At 42.1% G+C, this 15,550-nt stretch overlaps 1 protein-coding gene across 2 annotated transcripts in view; it reads right to left on the bottom strand.

Moving 5' to 3' along the window:
- GABRA2 (gamma-aminobutyric acid type A receptor subunit alpha2) overlaps positions 1–15,550 on the bottom strand; it is a 78,023-nt gene that overhangs the window by 13,800 nt on the left and 48,673 nt on the right. For both annotated transcript variants that reach the window (XM_073340104.1, XM_073340105.1), the window contains exons 6-8: positions 12,725–12,807; positions 7,902–8,045; positions 6,880–7,032 (exon numbers count right to left, since the gene is read on the bottom strand). In XM_073340104.1, coding sequence (XP_073196205.1) covers positions 6,880–7,032; positions 7,902–8,045; positions 12,725–12,807 — 380 coding nt within the window. The remainder of the gene's footprint in view (positions 1–6,879; positions 7,033–7,901; positions 8,046–12,724; positions 12,808–15,550) is intronic.

Here is a 15,550-nt window from a genome sequence, read left to right as displayed (position 1 = left end):
AATATTAACTTCACAGGATTACAGGAAGGAATATCAGCATCAAACAAAGAATGGAGAATTCTGACAGAAACTCAGCAAGATCCTCCATCACTGGAAATCAGTAGTCCAGGCTTTGCAGAATGGGGCTCCACCATGTATGTTTCCTCTACTGGCAAGGTACTTTTAAGCACCATTGGGAAAGGAAAGGAAGCAGAGAGTGGGTCTGTTCAGTCCCCTTCTGCCTTCGCTGTCTCTGTCCCCCATCAGACCCTAAGCAAGGAATCTCATTCTCTGAGAGGATTGTGAAGGGAAAAGGAGGCTAGGCAGAAAACCTCCATTCTTCTCTTCCCCGCAGTGATTAAGAGGACTTCTCTAGAAGTTTATTGCTTATTGCACATAGTTTCCAGGCATCAGGCCACACATCAGATATTTCTATTTTTAGAATCCACCTATTAGGGAGGTAGCAATAGTTACAAAATCAACAGCAATACTGTTGTGTCAGGTGGGAGCTATCCCACTGTACACCGTGCAATGCAGAATAAATTCTTTATGAAAACATGCTAATATGCATTAAATGCTTGTTCAAGCATTTATTTCCCTTCTTAGATTTCTATTATCTGGCTCAAAGAACTTTGCTGATTACTTTTGATTCCTTCCCCAAAAGAGAGAAGGGGACACCACACCTTAAACTCAGAAGTAATACATACAAACTGTACTACTATTCAGGTAATTAAGATAAATCAATTTCATTATACACAGGTATCAATGAAGTAATTGCTTCTCAAAGATAAGATGACAGGAACTCCTCTATAAATATATACAGCAGCCAACAATGTTCTGTTTAATTCATAATGTTTGGAGAAGACTAATTTTCTTGAAGCCACATTGGCTTCTTCAGAATTCTAATTCAAGATTTGTTGGTGACCTTTTCTAATCTTGTTTTAAATGTCATTAGTTTACATTCTATAAACTGCTACTGGTTGCCAGTTCCTCTAAAATGTTCAGCTGCACACTTTGCATCCCAAACCCTATTCAAATTGCAAAATCACCAAACAGCTGTTAATGAAGGTTTCTGGACTTTTATTTATCTATTCAATAAATTGAATGATGTCCAAGTGATCACATTTGTATAACCTGGACTGAATGAAGAAAAAAATAAAGGTAGGTTTCAGAGTAACAGCCGTGTTAGTCTGTATTCGCAAAAAGAAAAGGAGGACTTGTGGCACCTTAGAGACTAACCAATTTATTTGAGCATGAGCTTTCGTGAGCTACAGCTCACTTCATCGGATGCAATGTGATCCAATGAAGTGAGCTGTAGCTCACGAAAGCTCATGCTCAAGTAAATTGGTTAGTCTCTAAGATGCCACAAGTACTCCTTTTCTTTTTGAAAAAAATAAAGAGAATTTATATTGCAATGCCAGATTTCCAATGTGGAAATCTGTGGCATTCTGTTCTTCAATCAACAGACAACAGATTTTGAATTATTAGGATTAATGAAAATGTAAAAACCTTCTGCATTATAAGGTCTCCCCTAGGGCAAAGCATTGTATAAAGAGAATTTACCTATTTCTCACTGTTGGACCTACTATGACTGAAAAAATCAGTAATGCTGAGGAATCAGGCCTAACTAGTGTAAAAGGAAGCACATATATTTCATGTACTATACAAAGATGGAAGAAAATTCACTTCTGTACATTAGCAAGCACATAGAATGCATATTGCTCTAAACAGTATATTAAGGGTCTGATTTTCCATTCCATTACCCAAGTTTTAATTTAAGAGAAGAAACACTGGTGTAACACTGGTGTGAGAGTCATGAGTGGATGGGCCCTCTGGTAAGTAACACAGACAACACCTCTTTTGAGGAAAGCAGTCTCCTGCCTTCAATCATGCAACAGTCTGAACAATGCTACCAACTCAACAGGCCTCATAACCATTGCCCAATGACTAATCACTCTTTCATAAGAGAGAAGGTTGATAAGGAGATGAACAGTCTCCAACTACACCTGACCTCAGGCAATAATATCCTAACCCTTTCTCAATCATGTTGCAGATATGGCACCAAATCAATGGCAAGAAACGCTTCTTTTCTTTTATGTCAGACTGTAAGATGGCCACAAACAGTGACAGACAAAACCTTAATTTTGGCATTTTCTAATTTTACTGTTTAAAATATGGTTCTAGTCTATAAAAATGACATTGTGGGATTTCATGTTTAATGTTTCAATGATTTTATGTCAAATATACTTAGTTTATAAGTATGAAGATGTCTTTTCTAACTGTCAGCCCTGCAAACCCAATCTGTGATCTGAAAACCAAGCTGGTTTTTTCCTTTCTTGTGCCTCACAACCAGTAATAAAGGTTTTCCAGGCCAAATACTTCCCTCATTTATACTTGTGCAGCAGCCCCATCTCCTATCCATTCCTGCACTTGGGCAGTGATTCTTTTAAAGTAGTGTATCTGCAATAGGGATATTATATGATTGCAATGGGAGTGGAATGTAGTTTACGCTACTGCATATAGGACAGGAGATGGTTTAGGAGAAAATCTTGCTATTAAAAAGTATTCCACCTTGTAAACATTTTGAGAAGCTCTGTATTAGTCTGAACCCTATCTATATCTTAGCATTACATGCATGAACTAACAGATGTAGCTCCAAATCAGAAATCAAATAAAAATAAAAATTAGTACTGATGCATAGAAATGAGCATCAAATGGTCCTTGGCCCCAAAAGACAGACTGGATGGCCTTTCTTCCCTCTCCTATTCAGTGTACAGGAGACGGACTCACAATGTCCTAGAATTCAATATCAACTCATTTCAGTTTAATTTCTAGTACAAATATGAATACTCGAGAGTGCCCTCAATACACTGGACATGTGGATAACTACTACAGTAAATAAAGCTAGCTGAAGTGCAAAAACATTATATGCAACTTCCTTTTGATGCTCCTCACTTTGCCTTTTCTGAAGGTGATTGGAATAGTGCTAGAGGAGCTCGCAGGAGCTGTACCACCCCAAAATTTGCCTTAGTCTTCCCGTAGCCACTCCTCCCAGAGCAACGGGTACAGCACTGGATTAGCCACTGGGCCCAGGCCCAGGGGCCTCAGCCAACTGGGAGGCCACTGGCTTCTCTTGCCCACCGGATGGGGCAGGGGAAGCCCCTGTGTCCCCCAATCCTATAGCCGGCAGAAGCCGTGGGATGGGGGAAGACCCCTGCAGCATCCACCCCACCCGTCCCCAGCAGAAGCCATGGGATGAGGGAAGTCCCCCAGCAACCCCCAGTCCTGCCTCCAGCAGAGAAAGCCTGCTGTACTCCGACCCCGTTCCTGGCAGAAGCTCCGGGGTGGCAGGGGAAGCACCTGTGCCTTACCCAGCTCTCTGGCAGAAGCGCCAGGCAGGTGGGGAGGGAGGAGCCCCAGAGCCCTGACCCTGGTCCCCTGCAGAACCGTGGCGGGTGGCAGTGGAAGCCCCAGCACCCGGACCCCTACTGCGTCCCTGGGACTAGAGGACCTCTGGCTCCCCACTATGGCCCCATGGCCATGGTGCAGGGACAAAGCTTCTCTAGTCTTGGGGCTCGGGGGGCGGGGGGGCAGAAAGGAGCAAACAGGTTGTAGGGTGGGCAGAATTGGGGGCCCCTGGGTGGAACAGGGGCAGGGTCCTTGGGAAAGGGCAGAAAGGGGTGGGGCTGTGGGCAGCACCACAGGCAGAAGGGGCAGAACAGGGGAGGGCACCGCAGACAGAAGGGGTGGGGAGGGGCCCCTCACTTGCTCTGGCCCAGGGCCCCAGGAAACCTTAATCTGCCTCTGAACCACGCCACCCTTACTTCTGTTCTGTCGCTGATGCTGGCACTGCCTTTAGAGCTGGGCGCCCAGCCAGCAGCTGCTGCTCTCCAGCCACTCGGCTGCGAAGGCAGAGCGAACAGAACGGCAGCTGCTGCCTTCAAAGCTCAGTGGCCGGAGAGCAGCAGCTGCTGGCCGGGCGCCCAGCTCTGAAGGTAGTGCTGCCACTATCAGCGGCACAGAAGTAAGGGTGGCAATGCCATGCTAGGCTAGTAGAAAATATTATTATAAAGATACTCGATTATATCTATGGAATAGCAAAGAAGAAATATTCTTACAGAAACATAAAATACCTTGGCTAACATTTTCAAATGTAGGCATCTAACTCCATATTAGACAAATAAGTGATCTCATTTTCAAAGGGTAATAATATTTTCCCTTTTATTCATAAGCACGGTTTACTTCTAAATCAATAAATCACACTAGCAGGACATAAATGGAACTCTGAACGCTAAGGTACTTAAGAAACTATCTGAAGCAATCTCAGAAACATTAGTGATTGATCAATTTAGAGAACTCACGGAGGATGGGTGAGGTCCCAAAGGACTGACAAATGGAAAACATAGTGCCTGTCTTTAAAATGGGAAACAAAGAGGACTCAAGGAATTATAGATCAGCCAGTCTAACTTTGATACATTGAAAGATAGTGAAACAAAATATTTTAAAAATCCACTTGTAAACACCTAGAGAATAACAGGGTAATAAGGAATAGCCAACATGAACTTGTCAAAAACAAATCATACCAAACCAGCCTAATTCCTTTCTTTGACCAGATTAATGACCTTGTGGATGGGAGGGAGGGGGGAATTGTAGGTGTCATACATCTTGATTTTAGTAAGGCTTTTGTCACAGCCTCGTGACTAGACAAAATTACTCTAAGGTGGGTGCACAACTGCTTGAAGAATTATACTAGAAGAGTAGTTATCAATGGTTCGCTATCAAACTGGTAGGACTCATCTAACAAGGTCTCACAGGGGTCTGTCCTTAGTTTGGTGCTATTTAATGTTTTCATTAATGATTTGGACAATGAAGTGGAGAATATGCTTACAAAATTTGTGTATGGAACCAAGCTAGCACTTTGGAGGACAGGATTAGAATTGAAAATGATGTTGACAAATTGGAGAATTGGAATGAAATCAGCAAGATGAAATTCAACCAAGATGGAAAGTACTTCACTTAGGAAGGAACTACAAAATGGGGAATAACTGGCTAGGCAATAGTACTCTGAAAAAGATCTGGGAGTTACAGTGGATCACAAATTGAATATTAATCAACAAGGGGATGCAGTTGCAAAAACAGCTAATATTCTGAGGTGTACTAACTGGAGCGTCATATGTGATACACAGGAAGTAATGGTCTTTACTTAGCACTGGTGAGGCCTCAGCTGGAGTACAATGACCAATTCTGGGTGCCACACTTAAGGAACAATGTGGAGACAGTCCAGAGAACAGCAACAAAAACGATAAAAGGGTTAGAAAACCTGACCTATGAGGAAAGATTAAAAAAAACTGGGTATGTTTAGTTTTGAGAGGGAAAAAGACTGAGGGGGGACCTAACAACAGTCTTCAAATCTGTTAAAGGTGGTTATGAAGAGGACAGTAATCAGTTGTTCTCCACGTCCACTGAAAGTAGGACAAGTAGTAATGGGCTTAATCTGCAGTAAGGAAGATTTAGGTTAGATATTAGGAAAACCTTTCTAGCTATAAGAATAGGTAAGTACTGAAATAGGCTTCCAAGGGAAATAATGGAATACTCATCACTGGAAGTTTTTTAAGAACAGGTTAGACAAACATCATTCTGGGATGGAGTAGGTATGCTCGGTCTTGTCTCAGCACAGGGGGCTGGACTAGATGACCTCAAGATCCCTTCCAGCCCCACATTTCTATGACTCTAAGTCATGTAGTCTCTCTGTGCCTTAGTTCCCTATCTGTAAAATGGAGATAATAGTCCTCCTCTACCTTATCGGGGTGCAGATAAATACGTTCGAAATTGTGAGGCACTTAGATACTTCAGTAACAGAGGGCATGTAAGTGTATTAGATAGACAGAACTCCTTGATCTCAGCTGCTGAACTCATTCACTACCTCCCTCCTTGCATCACATTCTGGTTTGGCTGAAGGAGAAGGATTTGGCCTAAAAGCACATGTTCACTAGAAAAAGAACTGTAGTTCGCACACTGCAATATTTTGAAATGAAGTGGGACTTCCATTCTGCTTAGTTTATAAATAGAGCTAGAAGTATATATACACCAACACCACACTAACACTCGTTGATAGTATAGATGAAATCTTTCCGAACCAAACCTCAATATAAATACAATATTTAACTTGAAAACATTCAAGATTAGAACCTTATTACTTTATATGCAAACTGATCCCTTAAAAAAAAAAAAGTCAAGGAAATATCTGTATGCCACTTTCATATGCTAATTCTCGTGAAAGGGCTGTCAGAAGACCTGTAGCCTGCACCTGAAGGGTCTATGGACTACAAACAACAGCACTTTGTCACTTTCTATAATGAACTTGAATCAGAAAGGATCTTTGTAACAAGTTCTTCTGCCTCCTGAGCACCCTTCATAGCCAGAGGTCAATCTCTGGAACCCCACCTCTGCTCCCTCCTTTTCAGGGCCCCTTACACAGACTTCTTCTGTGGTCAAAAGAACCCTCCTTGGGCTGTGGGTTTATGCACAAAAAGTAAACTCAAAATAAAACAAAGTCCAACAAACATGTTTTCTCAGGGTCTCCCCAGCCTCAGCAGGCCACCCCCAGCCCTTCCTAGATAGAGTCTTAGTCCCAAATCCCAAGACTCTGCTCGCTCCTGAAAGTCTCTACTCTCCCTAAGCACACACACATGCTTGCCACTTCTGAGTGCTTTTAATAGGGGAATCATCTGATTCCACTCTTTCAGTCAGCAGGGTTTGCTAGCCCCAGGCTCTCCAGCCCATACAGGGCAAGCCACCCTATAAAAAGAACTAAATGGGCTTCAGCTGGTTTCAGAAATGCTTACTGACCGCTGCAGAAGTTGCCTAATGCACATGCCATGTGTTCCTCAGAATACTCACCAAAGACTGTTCTTGCAGGTACAGATTCTCTGTTCAGCCAGAACGACACTTGGGAGAGAATGACTGTCATGATGCAGGGGAGGTAAGTCTGAATCACAAAATAACCAATTTTTCTCTTTAAGTGAAAATGAGCGGTCATTACTGTATATTCACCTAGTACGTGAAAGAGAAAAACAAAAAACCCTATAAAATGAACTATTAGCCTCTATAGACAATTCATTTTCCTGGCAATTAAAGGTAGCACGGTAAATCTATGTGAAACAAATGTGCTGTAGATGAAGTCTACAAAACTATTTAGGCAGAAAAATCCTACTGAATGTAAATGAACTTTTTGACTTTGGCTCTGTGGGCTGTATCCTACTGTCACTGAATTCAAGGAAAATGTTGTCATGGGGTTCAATGAGAGCAAACTTGGATCCAATATTTGTCCTGCACAATATATTCTAGAAGTGAATTTTTATACTGTATTTACAAAGAAAAAACTGTGTGCCATGACAAAGACCTTTGGTGATCTTGCATGTTCATACACGTGGGCAGATACTGGTGGACATGCAAAGCCCCACTGAAGTCAATAGGGCTCTATGCAGATGCAAGGGTCAACTACATGTATGAGCCTGTGGGACATACCAATAGGCAATGCTAATAATCCATTGTCCAGGAGGAAAAAAAAATCAAATCATACCATGAAGGTAGTAGACTGAAAATGACACTTCCCATCTTTCACCTTAACCAAGGTTTGAGTTACAAAGATTCATACAAACCCTTGATATTAGGTTTCACGGGAGCCTTTTGGAAACGGCGATAGGGAACGGTTTACCTCCACTGCCACTTGTAATTTCATTAAGCTTCAAGGAATTAGCAAATTGTTTTTACAGGCTGCTCATAATATACAATATTACTGAAATGGAGTAATCTTATTACTGCCAATACTGGTTTTGGCAGTCTAATGACATAATACCATCAGCATCTTATGCTTATTATTATAAAGCAACTATCCTTTTCTTCCAATGCATTTTACTAACCTGTACTCGATTTAACTGTCTCCTTTCCAACTGTTTGGCCTAGCAAATCATACTGATTCAATCTAGAGCCATCCGGTGCAACCTGTACGGAATCAGATGCATTGTAAGTCCAAATGTAGGTCACTTCTGAAGTTGTGTATGCATCTATGGAAAATATTAAGAAAATATTTTGTCAGCATTTTAGAACAAAAAGTGTTCATGATTTGCAACTTCAGGGCGTAAATAATTAGGAGAACTATTTAATTATTTTCCTAAAACTGCCATCATAGTCTAAGACTGATAGGGAAAAATAATATTTAAATTGCTTGAGAATATATAAGTATGCTGGCCTCACAGTATACATGCAGCACAGGACTATATATTGTTAATTTTCATTGATATAACCAACTGAACATTATTGCTGTTAAGTTACATGCAAAATCTGTTTATAAACTGTAAAAATATTCATTGGAGATTACTTATTAAATGTGCCCTAAAGCCTAAATTGGAGTGGGTGCCTGTGTCAATGATTTGTTATGTGTAGGACAGATTAACTTTCTGGAAATTTGTTTCTGCTTATCTATGGAGTCTGAAATGAGCTACAAGCTTTTCCTGCTTGTTTGACGTTCATATCTAAATATGGTGGGTCTGCCTAACGCTGCAACAAGAGTCACTGCGCCCTGCTGTTTCTGGGCCTGGTTTTTCTCCCTTAAATTTCACTCCATAACCGGGCCCCTCTGAAAGGAGTGGGACATGCAGACTGTTGGGGCTGCTCACACAGTCCACTTCAGAGGATAGCAAAAGGGAAAATACCCACTTTGCCAAGGAGCACTATGAAGGGGCCCACTCTTACTCCTGTAGAGAGGAGACTAGCAAGCTATTCTGAGCTCATTCAGCACTAACCAGGCACACTTGTAAGACTTACTCTGCCTGGAGCAGGGAAGCTTAAAAATGGACCACCACCATAGGAAGGGGTTGTGAACAGGAAGAAGATTGCTACATCTCAGAGACTGCTGACCACAGAGACAGATCAACCAAGAGGGAGACAGTCGCAGGCCTCACTGCCCTTGAAACCACCTGGACAAGTTCAAAAGCAGGGTACCCTAAGAGAAGAAGCTGTATGTAGACCCTAATTAAAGACACAATACCAGCTGATAAGCCAAGCCCCAAAGGGGTGACCCCAAAAGACTGCCTAAGAGACAGTCCACCTTTGCCTTTCTTTTCTTTTACTCTGATTCCCCTCTCGCTCAAGGAAAAGAGAGAGAAAAGGACCTTTCTTTCATTTGTTTGATTTTATTTGGAGAACCCCTCATGAGCTGCAAACGGGGAAGGACATTATAAACAACTTAAATTGGGGTCTTCTGGGGGCTCAGGGGAGCCCCAACCCTCCCACAGGAACTTTATTGCAAAACTAATAGCACTGCCAACATAAACTAAAAATAAAAGGAACTAAAACTGCCAGCATTAATGCATCTTCAATGATTGGGAGACAGGAAAAGATGATTATGTTCAGCAATTCTAGCTTCCCTTAAAGGTGGATGCGGTCATACAGAGTGTGAATGTGTTATTCTGTGTGTTGTTAGGACACTGGCTTAACACTTGCTGCATGGGATGCCTGGGGCTGTTTATTATACAAGAAGTAGGTGAGTGTTTCAAGCCTGGGGTGCAGCACTGAGCAAGACATGAAGAGCAGAGTGGGAGAAAGTACAAAGGAAACAGTAGGAGGGAGATTTGTGCAGAACAAAGGCCACGAGACGGGAAAGATATTTCCATTGCAATAATAGAAGCTGTACACAACACTTAGCAAGTGATTCAGAAAAACTGTCCATGTAATCCAAATAAAACCACCAAGGGGAATAAAATTCAAGAAATAATATAATCCTGTCCCTTACATTTATTTTGTCAAAGAAAGGAACATACTTTTCCAGTTTGATATCCCCAATCGGCAAATGGGGCGTGAAGAGAGGAGGCTAAAGCATTGATGGAAGAAATCATGTTCAGAGTCTGATAGTGATAAGTAAATTTAAATCCTATGCTGTGGCTATAGTGCAGGTGGAGAAAGAAATACAACATATCACCTAGCTGAGTTTCAGTCATTTTCATTTGAGAAAGCTCTAGCGCTCATGGAGGAGCTAATGGCTAATAAAATCTAGCAGAGACCAAAATTGCAGAGACTCTTAACACTTCCCTGAAGGATAGTGTGTTGCCAGCTTCCTACATATATGCTGCTGGAAGTCTCTTGCCTGACAAATCACCATTACAGTCTTGTCCCTAACCTTCCCATTTAGGGTTAGGTTATTGAGAAGCATGAAGTAAGGCAATTCTGGTATCATCTGTTATCCTATGATTTCTCTGATTCTTTCACTTTGGTTTTTGTTCTGAGTATGGCAGAGATATTGCAACAGTCTTGCTGGTTGATGATCCTCCTAGTGATAGACAGAGGATGCATGTTTACGCTGCAATAAAAGACCCGCAGCACAGCTGCAGCTAGCCCAGGTCAGCTAACTCGGGCTCACAGGGTTTGGGCTGCGGGACTATAAAATTGTAGTGTAGCCATTTGGGCTTACGCTGGAGACGAGACTCCGAGACCCTGCAAGAGGGACGGATACCAGAGCCCAGTTCCAGCCTAAGCCAAATTCTACACTACAATTTTATAGTCTGGCAGCCCAAGTCAGCTGACCCACGCCAGTCACTGGTCTTCTACTGTAGTGTAGACATACCCTAAGTGTCCATTCTGATTTTTTTCGGCTCGTCGGTACCCTTTGATAATAATGCTGATCGTGATAAGAACCCAAGAACCCTAGTTGGCATAGCCAGACTCTCTTGAGCTTTCCTCATACAGAAATTCCAGACAGTAATGTTCGACACTGAGTTCAATGGAGCTATGCTGATTTACACCAACTGAAGATTTGTCCTCATATGTGTAAACCACAGGCCCTCAAGCACTCAGCTTTGTTTTTATAATTATTCAGTAGTTTTTTCTTTGTTTTCTCTCCCTCATTAAAAATGGAAATATACATGGGACTCTAGAAATGATTTTAAAGTAGAGAAATTAAACAATGAAAAAAGTAAGAGTAAGAACAAGAGAGAGAGAGACGGAAAGTGGGCATACGCAAAGATGTGTGAGAACTTCAGCAGTTCTGTAGCACTGGGAGCTGCCATCTGCAGGAAAAGAGAGTCAGCTTTTCAAAAGAGAAAATATTGTGAACAGGTTTCAATTCTTCCTCTTCCTACAGAACCCGAAGCCTGGGAGGATGCCAAATAAACAAAATAAGCACTACCACTGTCAGACACAGAACAATTCAATTACCAAAAAGCAGAAGAAACTCACTCAGTCTCACATATTCAGTTCCAGACAGACACGTTTCAAACCGCTGTGTACAAATGAAGTGCAGCTATACAGTGATAGCCTTGTCCAAGTATATATTTCAATGGGTTTGTTTCATGTTTTGGGATTACCTCTAGTTTTATACTTTCCCTTTGGCATTCAGCCTTTCATAATACTTTGTCTTCAGACCAGTTCACTGCTATATAAAACTTGTTATTTTACTACTACACCTGGCAAATATGCATTTATTTGTACCCCAGATCCTGGGCGCTCTCTCTGCACACAGACAGCACTGGCTGCAAGACCCATATGCTATTATTTCTTAGTTGATTTTATGTAAGACTTCTGGGGTTATGTTGTTATGTTACGTAGTTTGGGTAACACATAGCTAAATTAGAATATAAAGCAAAAGATTACTTCCGCAAGAAAGAAATTTGATATGTATTCAAAGTAGGCTTGTAAGAGTCGACCCTACTCAGTCCTCACCAGGCACAATAAAAACTCCCTGTATCTCTCCAACCGGGGATTCTCCCGCATGGAGATGATCCCAGAGGGCATGGACCTAGTGCAGCCTATTCCTACGTCTTTTCCCCATACACTCCTGGGGAAGGGGACACATCAGAGGCATGTACAGGGCTTTGACACTGCCTAGCTTATGAACCAAATTACCCCTTTAGTTACCACCCGGTGGAATGTGGGGGTTGCTTTGTACTCTATTAGGCCAGTGTGAAATCAGCCAGAGAATCAAACAGCAGTAACCAACCCCTTGAAATTCACCTTCTGTTTTGTGCCCAGCAGTGAATCTGCTGCTATCTCTTAAAGGAAAATAAATGCAAGAAACCAAGGAGAGAGATACAATATTTAAAAAGCCCCAGCTACTATAAAATATGGGCCTGATTCTGATCTTACTTATAGCAGGAGTAATGCCACTGAAGTTCATAAAGTTATGCTGGTATAAAAGTGGTGTGAGATCAGGATCAGACCCTACATATTAAACTACAAAATGTATACTGTAACTTTAATCTCAATAAGTCATTTGCTGCAGCCTTCACTGACTAAGAATGAAACAACACATACCATTAAGAGAGAAAATGCACTGCATTCTAAAGTATGCCAGTTAGAATCTTTAGAAACTTCATAGATATATTTCTGAATATGTATCTTTGTTTAGAAGGCTTTAGTTTACTTTGTATAAATACAATATTTATATGTCATACACACAGGTCTTGATTCACCACTGTGTGACTGAAAATAACAGAGTTACACTAGCATAAAACTGGAACAGTGCAGTGGTAAATTAGCCCTATAATATTTTTAGTTAAAGCAGAGTCCAGGAATTATTCAAATGCCTTACTGGATAGATCACTGAAAAAGATCTCAGCATGTCAAAATACATGATACAGTATAACCTTCTGTGCCTAATAAACCTGGGCAATGACAATTTGTGAAACAAAGTGATGTTGAACCACACAAGATATTCATTAGCCAACAGCTATACTTCTAGCTATGTACTTACAGCTGCCAAATTTCAATGGGCATGAATGAGCATCCATAGGAAAGTCCTCCAAGTGCATTGGACATTCAGCTTGGACTGTAAGCCTAAAAGGCAACACACCACTATATGTTTAAGTCAGTTAACAAGACAAGAAAATCAATTCCACAAAAAATGAACAGAGTTCATGCTGATTAAGGAGATGAAGCTGATTAAGGTGATGAAGTTGCAGTGTTATATTAAACTAATTAAAATTTAAATCACCTCTTGCTTCTTCACTTTTTTGTGGTCCTTCAGAAGACATTGATTTATCACATCAAAAACTTGCAGCTGACCTCAAAACTATGAGGAAAGGCCATTTAAATGAAAACATAAATTATATAACGGCAGGTTGTTCTGCATAGTCATTTTCTTCTCTTAATATTCAGAGGCACATGCTATATGGCTCCCAATAACGTGTTACAAAAGCACATAAAGCATAGCTGGATTTGCTCAAGGAATATGCTCCACTAGCCTCTGAACATTTGGGGTTTTTTTTGACTTCTTAAATGGAAAGTGAAAAAATGGCTCTCCCCATTCCTCAGCTGACCACAGTGCACACACTAATGCCAAAACGTTAACAATAAATACATAGAATGTCCTGAGCACCATGCTTACATCAAACTCAAGGACAAATGTAATTTGAAAAATCTGAAAGAAATTATTCCAAATGTTTTAATCTGGATTAGTTTTGATTCAACACTAAACTGCATGAATGGACAGGTCCCCAATACAGACCATCTCTAGCTATAGTAAGTCATGAAAAGAATAAATACTAGTAATCACAGACTGAAAAACAAAACTGTCTATTTTAAAGCATGCACCTTAATTTCCATCACATAGGTTTAGTGCTTCCTTTAGCTTTATTTTCTCAAAATTCATAGTCAGAAGTTAAGCAGAAGGCTTGTATTAATCATATGGTAATTTGAGACATGTACAATAGCCAGTTCTGAATTTATAAAATTACAGTAGTTTAAGACATGTATTTCACAGCTTCAGGAGCAATGTATCTCTAACTAGTTGATTTATAATTGTACACAACTGCATGATTAGTTTTATTTGGCATAATCTGTCGGTTTACATTAGCTGCCTCTTTTTCTAATCTCTTCAAATTGGGTGGAAACAGCATTTTCTTTGATTTGCCGCACAGGATTAAAGACAAGTTTCTGGTCGGTTGACATTTCAGTCAGTTAATACAAACATGGATTCAAATATTGATTTGATCACAAGTGAAAATACTATAAATGGTGGTAGCCTCAATTTAGTTCCTAGTAAACTTTTCTATGCATCTTCAAACCATCACATAATTCAATATGATTAGCAGTCTATTTATGAAGACTCAGAAGTGTAACTGCTTGGCAGCTGTACAGCAAATCAGGATTAAGGTGCTCTGGCAGAGCTGTATGGGGAAGACTGTAATGTACCTGATTGCTTTATGGCTCATGATTTATGCCTTACTGTACCTGGGGAGATGGAGTCCACTTTCACAATCAGTACAATTCATTAAATTTGTTCAAAGAAAATCATTTAAAAATAAGTCAGAGATTTTTGGAAATTGTTATACAATGGTTTTAAACTAGGATTGCCAACTTTCTAACTGCACAAAATTTAACACCCTAGCCCCACCCTTTATTTGAGGCCCCGCCCCCTACCCACCCCCTTCCCCAAGGTCCTGCCCCCCCTCACTACATTCCCTCTCCCTTGGTGGCTTGCTCTTTCCCCCCTCACTCACTTTCACTGGGCTGGGGCAGGAGGTTAGGGCTCTAACTGGGGGTGCGAGCTCCGGGGTGGGGCCAGAAATGAGGGGTTGAGGGTGCAGGAGGGGGCTCTGAGCTGGGAGTTGGGGTATGGGAGGATGGTACAGGCTCTGGTGGGGTCAGGAATGAAGGGTTAGGGTGCAGGAGGAGGCTCCAGGCTGGGGCCAAGGGATTCAGAGTGTGGGAGGAGGCTGCAGGTTGAGGAATGGGGTTGGGGTGCAGGAGGGAGTATGGGCTCTGGGCTGGGGCTGAGGGATTTGGTGCAGAAGGGGGCTCCTGTTTGTGGGGGGCTCAGGGCTGAGGTAGGGGATTGGGGCTCGGGATTGGGGCCTGGGCTTACCTGGGTGGCTCCTGGTCAGCAGTGTAGTGGGGCTAAGGCAGGCTTCCTGCCTGTCCTGACTCCGCATTGCGCCCTGGAAGCAGCCAGCAGGTCCGGCTCCTAGGTCGGGGCAGGTGGGCGGGCGGGGGGGGGGGGGGAGGAGGCTCCACACGCTGCTCTTGCCTGCAGACACCGCCTTCCCAGCTCCCATTGGCTGCAGTTCCTGGCCAATGGGAGTGCGGAGCTGGTGCTTGGGCAGTGTGTGGAGCCCTGTGGCCTCTCCACCGCCGAGGAACCAGACCTGCTGGCTGCTTCCAGGGCGCAGCACGGTGCCAAGTAGGAACTAGCCTGCCTTAGACCCGCAGCACCACTGACCGGACTTAACATCCCAGTTGGCGGTGCTGACCGGAGCAACCAGGATCCCTTTTCGGGTCACCCAGCAGGGCAGTGATAGAGATGAGACTAAGACACAGGTCTCCTGAGTTCCAGTCCAGAGTTGTATCCATGAGGCCACAAGTGAAGCAAGGTGTAACTTGGAGACTGAAAATGATGTGTAATTTCCTATTTCCATATTCTATTGCAATACTGTTACTTGTCCTGGCCTGTTTAAAACGACTGCATAACAATTTCCAGAAACCTCTGACTTACTCTTAAATGATTTTCTTTGAACATATTTAATGAATTGCACTGACTGTGAAAGTGGACTCCATCTCTCCAGTTGGACTAAGGCATAAA

The sequence above is a fragment of the Lepidochelys kempii genome, chromosome 4 (assembly GCF_965140265.1).
Source record: "Lepidochelys kempii isolate rLepKem1 chromosome 4, rLepKem1.hap2, whole genome shotgun sequence".
NCBI classification, from domain to species: domain Eukaryota; kingdom Metazoa; phylum Chordata; order Testudines; family Cheloniidae; genus Lepidochelys; species Lepidochelys kempii.
The sequence above is the reverse complement of the archived record's forward strand: the minus strand, read 5'-3'. Positions and strand labels throughout refer to the sequence as shown.